Source organism: Arachis duranensis, chromosome 10 (assembly GCF_000817695.3).
Source record: "Arachis duranensis cultivar V14167 chromosome 10, aradu.V14167.gnm2.J7QH, whole genome shotgun sequence".
Lineage (NCBI taxonomy): Eukaryota > Viridiplantae > Streptophyta > Magnoliopsida > Fabales > Fabaceae > Arachis > Arachis duranensis.
In genome coordinates, this window is record NC_029781.3 from 5,198,904 (window position 1) to 5,206,721 (window position 7,818).

Here is a 7,818-nt window from a genome sequence, read left to right on the forward strand (position 1 = left end):
CCCTCTCAACCTTCTCTCACTCTATATTCCTATTCTCTCTTTCTATCTCTCCCCATTTTTTTCCAAAACAAGATAAAAAAAGAAGGAGAGAGAAAAGAGAAAAAAAGAAGAAAGAAGGAGAGATAGGAAAAAGAGAGAGGAGGAAGAAGAGAGAGAGAGAGAGAAAGAGAGAAAAGGGAGGGGGAGAAAGAGTACAAGAGAGAGAAAAAGAGAGAGGGAGAGAGAAAGTGAGAGAGATAGAGAGAAAGAGAAAGGTAGAGAGAGGGGAGGGAAATAAGGAGGGAGAGAGAGGGAGAGAGATAGAGAGAAAGAGGGATAAGGGAGAGAGAATGAGAGAAAGGGATAGAGGGAGAAAAGAGAGAGAAAGAAAGGAGAGGGAGAGAAAGAGAGGCAGGGGAGAGAGAGGAGGGGAAGAGAAAGGGGGAGAGAGAGAGAGAGAAGGAAAATGGTGAGAAAGAGAGAGGAAGACAAAAAGAGGGGAAGGAGAGAAAGAAGGGAAAAGTGAGAGAAGAGGAAGAGTGAGAGGGGAAGGAGAGAGAGGGGGAGAGAAGAGGAGAAAGAGAGGAGAAGGAAAGAAAAGAGAAAAGGGGAGAGAAGGGAGAAAGAGGGAGAGAGAGGGAGGGTAAGAAAGAGAATGTAAAATCTAATTTTATATATGTTAAGAGAGACAGGGAGCGAGAGAGAGAGAGAGAGAGAGAGAGAGAGAGAGGAGGGGGAGAGGAAAGGAGAAAGGGACGGGAGAAGAGGACGAGAGAGAGAAAGAGAGAGGAAGAGGGATATGGGAGAGAGAGAGAATGAGAGAAAAGGATAGAGAAGGAGAAAAGGGGGAGATAGAGAGAGAGAGAGAGGAGGGAGAAAGAGGAGAAGAGAAAGATAGAGAAAAGAAAAAGAGAGAGAAAAAGGAGGGGGAGAGAGGGAGAGAAGAAGAGAGATGAAGAGGGAAAGGAGAGAGAGGGAGAGAAGGGAGATAGAGAGAGGAAGGGGAGAGAGAGGGAGATAAGAAGAGAGAGGAAGAGTGAAAGGAGAGAGAGGGAGAGAAGGGAGATAGAGAGAGGAAGGGGAGAGAGGGAGAGAAGGAGAGAGAGTGGGAGAAGAAGAAATGAGGGGGAGAGGAGAGAAAAAAGAGAGAGGGGGGAGAAGGGAAGGAGAGAGAGAAGGAGGGAGAGAGAGAAGGAGGGAGAGAGAAGGGAGAGAGAGGGAGAGAGAGAGGGAGAGAATGGAGGAGAGAGAGTGTGGGATAGAGAAAATGTAAAAACTAATTTATATATGTTAAAAGTTAAAACTAGTTTTAGCCTATAAACCAGTTTAAACTGATTTTTTCAATTAAAACTGATTTTATTTGTATGAACTGGTTTAAATTGGTGCACTGTATTGTAAACTGGTTTAAAATCAGTTTCTTATTTGACAAAGTAGTTTGGTTCAGTTTCTAAACCATTTAAAATGGTTTAGTGCAGTTTAAAGCTTCGTCTGTTCGTCGTGCTCCAGCCCCTCTCCTTGTTCCCCTGTTCCTTGTCCATTCTTCTCGTTGCTCAGTCATGCTTTGCCCGCCGTCTCTCGTCGTGCTCGTCGCCATCGTCCGTCGTGCTCGTCCCTCGAAGGTAATGGCTTCTTGTCCGTCGTGCTCGTCGAAGCTTCTTCGTTTTTTTTCATTTTTTTCAGAAATCATATTGAAATCCTGAATGATTAGCTTTAGATCTACACAGTGCTGTAGTTCTTCGTTTTTTTTTATTTTTTGTTTAGAAATCATATTAACAATCCTCAATGCTCACTGCTCACTGGTCAGTGGTCACTCCTCATTCCTCAATGTTCAGAAATCATGTTTTGTTCTTCGTTTTTGAATTTTAATTGGCTACTCTGAGTTTGTTTTGTTCAGAAGTCATTTTTTTTGTGCTCAATGCTCATGCTCTTAAGTGTTGTTCTATTTTTGTTCTGATTGATTTTTGACTCTGATTGCATGCCAATTGAACTCTACGCTATGAGAACCGTGTGTTTGTTTATTTAAACTTAAAAAGAAGAATGGGACTTGTAAGTGAAACAGCTTGATTTTAATTTTATTCTGGATTCTGGATTTTGATTTTATTCTGATTTTACAATTGTCATGGTGTTCTAATTATGGAGAGAATTACAAACTACATACTGTTCTGTTTTCTTGGTTAACAAAATATGCACTTAGTTTGATGTTGATGTTAACTTTGATGTCATTGAGTTCCTTCAGCCTCATCATATTGTGAGATCTAAGTTCTTTTTTGTTCTTCCACAGATTCATCTCTTGGTTGCCGTCGCTGTGAGCTTGGCCATCGCCATTGCATGTGAGCCTGTCGGAGCCCCTTCTCTTTGTCTCTCTGAGTCTGTGACTGTAAGTTTTACAATTTTTTATTCAATTTTGTAAATGTATGTGCTGAAGTGGGTTTATATGTGTTTGATTGAGAATTTTGTTGTAAATTTGTTGATTGAGAATTACTTTGTTGATTGTAGTTTGTTTGTGTCTCTTATGGTAGTTTTTCATTTTTCATTTTGATTGAGCATTTGAGACTTTGTGATTGTAATTTTGCTTTTATGTGTCTAATTGCAGTTTTTTAATTTTTTATTTTGAATGAGAATAAGAGACATTGTAATTACAATTTTGTTTATATGTGTTTGATTGCAGTTCTTTATCATTTTAAATTGTTATCGGCTCTAGTATTTTTCATGATGTTGGCATGTTGCAACTAGTTATATATGTTAGATTGAGAATGAGGCTATCATATTCATGCTTTAGATCAACAGAACAATAAAAATTTAGTACTTCTATAATTTATACTAGTATTTACAATCTAATACTTACCTATGCTATAATGCTTCTTTGTAAAGTTTTCAAAGTGCTTCCAACTTTTACATTAGCAAAGATTCAAGAATTGAAGAATCATGAAGAGGAAGTTAAGAGGAACCAATCCTTAAAATCTCTCTTGCTATCTCCTTCTGGTGACTTTGTGATTTCTTATTACGGAAATAAAGTAAGCTACTAACTATTTAACTTGTAAACTAAAACATATCTAGCAGTTTTCAAATGTGATTGTGTGTATATTTATTTCATTCAGATAGCTGTTTTTGAATTCAAGAGCAAGATGGTTGGGCTTTATTTCAGTCGAGTTCATATGAAAGATGCACTGACTTTACTTTCGGTCTGGTGGAGTTTTATGACAAGTTAAGGTCAGATGAGGAGAGCTTTGAGATTGTGATGATACCTCTTGATGAGTAAGAAGAATCCTTTAAGAAAGGATTGGAAAGTATGCCTTGATTGTCATTGTCTTTTGAGGACAAGAACGGTAGGAAAATGATCAAAAATAAAGATCGAATACTCTTTTATATTAATGTTGTAATTTTTTTTATAATGGTGTTAAATTTATAGTGATCAAACATTAGCTTTTTTAATTTTAAGTTATTGACATTATATAAATCTTATGTTTGTATTTTAATTTATGCATGAATTTTAAGTTTTTACCTTAATTTATATATGAATATGTAATAATTAAAATGTTATTTAATTTTTATAAGGGCAGGTAGGGGCGGGGCGGGTACCCGCAGAGACGGGTTAGGGTACTACAGTTTACTACCCACGGGTAGTGACGGGGCGGGTAGTATATGAGTAACAGGACGGCGGAGCGGGGTCGGGTAGGGCAAAACCCCGCCCCTACCCGCCCCACTGCCACCCCTAGTTATAATCAATCATTCATACTACTATATGTACTAAATTTTTATTTTAGAGGTCGTAATACCTTGCCATCTCTGAATTATGACTTAAGCATAAGACTCTGTATGGTAGGGTGTAGGAAGAGGAGGAGAGAGAGATGGGGGGAGAGAGGGAGAGAATGAGAGAGAGTGTGGGAGAGAGAAGGGGAGAGAGAAAATGTAAAAACTAATTTTATATATGTTAAAAGTTAAAACTAGTTTTAGCCTATAGACCAGTTTAAACTGGTTTAATTAAAACTGGTTTTATTTTTATAAATTGGTTTAAATTGGTGCACTATATTGTAAACTGATTTAAAACCAGTTTTTTATTTGACAAAGTAGTTTGGTTCAGTTTCTAAACCATTTAAAATGGTTTAGTGCAGTTTCAGGTTAGTTTATGAAAAAACTAAACCATAATCAATATGTATTCAATGCATGCTTGTACCGGACTGCCACAACCTGAAACTTGTAGCCTTCCCCATAAACCTGCACCATTTTATTGCTGTTGCCAAGGGCTTCGTCATTTTGTGGGCGCCGCAACAAGTGTGGCCCAACTCGTGGATGCTAGAACCAGGATGATCCATTTCGCATGTGCCGTTTTTTATGTGCCCATTTCGCTGCTGCCTCCAATAATGTGCAGTCTTCCATTTCAGGGTGGCAGACTTGAAACGGTGGACAACGCTTTACCTGTCACTCTGTCAGTTTGTTGGTTCCATTTCGTGTGGACATTCAAAAAATGGTAGCTAAACCCATTTCGTAGATAGTGGCTAAAAAATAGTACTGCGCTAGAGAAATAATAAATTTTCTTTATTTATTTTAATAAAAAAGTCCTACATTTACTATTATGTATCTTATTATATTAGTTAAAATTTTAATTTAATTCATAATATCTTTTAATATTATAATTATAAATGAGTCTATTAATTTTATAAAATTTATATAATTTTATAATTTAAATTTTATATTTATTTTTTTAATTTTACGTAAAATTTCAATTTTTTCCATTTCACACACGTTAAGTTACAAAGGTTGTACCACTTGTGCATATTATTGGTGGTCAACATGTAGTCATCGTAACCCCCAAATGTGCCATATAAAATTAGTTCTAGAAAGCCAATGTTTGTTTCGGTCTCTCACTTTCACTTCTCACCTGTCACATCATCCACCTACGTCATTAATTTTAGATTTTGTGTGTTTTTTACGAGTTATAAGTGTCACCATTATTTTCCTTGAATGAAAGTTTTTTTTATTAAAAAAGAAAGAAATTGGTTAACAAGTTAATTTGATTTTTAATTTTCAACAACTATAAAAATTAATTTGTCTTTTTTTCTATATTTACATGCGTTGCATTACAAATTATTACTTATAATATGTAAATAATATTTTTATTTTTAAAATGACCAACTAAATCTTTTTATTTAATGTTGAGGTTTATAAAATATAATTAATATATTGTTAAAAAATATTTAAATTTAGTTAAATAAAAATTTACAGACACTAATTAAGGATTATGAAGTAATTTTAGAGAATATATTAATTAATTATAATTAAAGAGTATTAATGCTCAATTAACTCACATTAATAATATATAAATAATTTTTTTAATACAAAAGACTAATTAATTAGTCATTTTAAAAAATTAATTAAATCGAAATTACTTGATTTGATTTAGTGGTATTTAATCTAATTCGAATTTATTAAATTTCGATTTACGTGTAAATTTTAAATTAATTAATTTAAATAAAGTAGACTCGATTTAGTACGATCAACCCTAATTAAAATTTAATAAATTCGATTTACATAAAAATATGCAACGAGACATTTACATTACGTTTTTTGCTTTGAGAAATACACATAAAATTAGGCTAACTTTGGTTTATAAAAGTCACTTACCCACAAATTAACCTCAAATTGATTTACAGCTAAATTAGTTTAATTTATTAAAAAAAAGGGAACTAGTTCACGTTATTGTAGTTAGTTAGAAGGATTTTGGTAGTTGCCAAACACCTGACAAGAGTAAATATCCAACTAATAAGTTGGATCTTATTTATTATATTGAAAGATCCATAATTGGAAAAAGAAATAAAAAATAAAATATCTATACTATAAAATACATTGGTCCCCATACAATAATAACAAATTTATTCATTAACACATCACAAGTTTGGTGTTCATTGAATCATCCATCTATGTGAGATAAATAATTAAAATTTATTGTCTAAACAATAGACACCAAATTCATGAATTTACACAACATACATCTTTATTCGAATGATTGAAACACTGTAAACTTGAAAACTGAAAGATGAACCAAATTACCAGAAACAACATAAACTTATTTATTAGGCATCAATGAACTGGAGTCTCATCGGCAATCATTTTTAAGTAAAATTAATAATTAAAAAATATTAAAATAATTTAATATATTTAACTAACTTAAAATTTAATAGGTAAAAACTTAGGTGCAACCAATTTTATGTAAAATTGATATTTGAGAGTCGTTAGATAAAAATTTAGTCAAATCATCTAATGGCTTTTAAATATAACTTCACCTAAAGTCGATTGCATCTGAGTTTTCACTTTTGTCTAGCAATGATGAGAGAAAGAAAGAATGAGTTGGAGCAAAGAGGTGAAATGACGTGGTGCCTTCCCTCCTGGAGAAGCTGCATCCATAATCTTCTTCTTCAGAATCTGAGCATTCTCCCTCATCTTCTTCCCCTCTTCTCCAACCATAATCGCATTCAACCCATTCACCAACCAATCTTTGCTCAACACAATACCATTTTCAACTCTCATTCCGATCTTCCACACATCCTCCACCATTCTCCCTACCATTCCTTGATCCCCAAAAAACGGCCTACAAATCATGGGTACTCCATTAGAGATGCTCTCGAACACCGAGTTACACCCACAGTGAGTCACAAACACCCCAACACTACCATGTCCCAAGACCTCACTCTGAGGACACCATGGAACCACTTTCCCTTTGCTTTTTGTTCTCTCAACAAACCCTTCTGGTAGAAGCTTCTTTGCATGCTCCTTTAACGACCACAGGAATGGGAAACCACTCTCTTCCAGTGCTTCTGCTACAGCCACTATCTCCTTTTCCGGCGGCGTCACCACCGTCCCGAAGCTTACGTATGCAACGGATCTTAAACCTTGCGTGTCCAGCCACGACAGGCAACCGGTTGAGTCGGTTTCAGAGGGCGGCAACGGCGGCAGCGGCAGCTTCAGGGTGAGGAAACCGACGTAGAGCATGGATTTGAGCTTTGACCTCATGTCTGAAACGAACATAGGAGGGTCTAGTTCTTCAAAGTAATTCATAACCACTGCTTCGGCGTGAGGTAAAACCCTTCCTAACGAAGCTAGAGTCTTGGAAAACAGAGTCTCGTTTTCTCCACCGTTGATCACATCCTCTGGAAGATCCTCAACACGTACCATGTTTAAACCTGGAAGAAAATCCAAGGAAGAACATGAATTGTTATAATTGTGGCGTATGATATCAGTGTAGAAATGTGCAGAGAGGGAAGATGAGAGTGGAGCCCAAACAGGGATCCATGGAACACTGAGATTCTGAGCAACAAGGAAGGAAGGAAGAACAAAAGCATCTGCAATGATGCATGTTACTCTGTGGTTTGTTTGTTGAACGGCCATGTCTATGGGTTTTTGGAGGTTTTGAGGGGTGGCTTGTTGAAGGAAAAGGTTGACCATCTCAAGAGACTGATGAGGTGGTGGCGCGTGAGCATTATAGGAGATGAAGTTGATGTTGTTGTGTGGGGATTTTGAGATGAGAGTCTGGGTGGATGATTGGGTGGAGATGAAGGAGAAGGAGAGATTAGGAGCAGCGTGAGAGAGTTTGAGGACAAGGTTGAAGAGAGGAAGGGGGTGGCTTCCAAAGGGGAAAGCAAAAACTGCCACGTGTCCAGTGTTGTTGGCCATGATGGGTGGAAGCAAGTAGAATAACGAAGCTAAGACGGTGGTGTTATGGTGTATGTGATGATGAGAGCTTCAATTTATGCTAGTGTTGCACCACAAGCAGACAAAACGTGAATATGTAATTGAGACAGGTTGGGTATGCATGTTTCTTATGATTATTGTACCTACCTCCAC

At 36.2% G+C, this 7,818-nt stretch overlaps 1 protein-coding gene across 1 annotated transcript; it reads right to left on the reverse strand.

The window, feature by feature from the left end:
* Positions 1-5,900: 5,900 nt before the first annotated feature.
* On the reverse strand, positions 5,901-7,729 carry LOC107468757 (anthocyanidin 3-O-glucosyltransferase 7). The gene has a single exon (XM_016088122.3). It carries the CDS (start codon positions 7,645-7,647, stop codon positions 6,295-6,297), a length of 1,353 nt encoding a protein of 450 aa, XP_015943608.1. The 5' UTR covers positions 7,648-7,729; the 3' UTR covers positions 5,901-6,294.
* Positions 7,730-7,818: the final 89 nt, after the last annotated feature.

Bases quoted from the DNA above. Each gene is read 5' to 3' on its own strand.
- LOC107468757 (XM_016088122.3), bottom strand. From the start codon at position 7,647: ATGGCCAACAACACTGGACACGTGGCAGTTTTTGCTTTCCCCTTTGGA.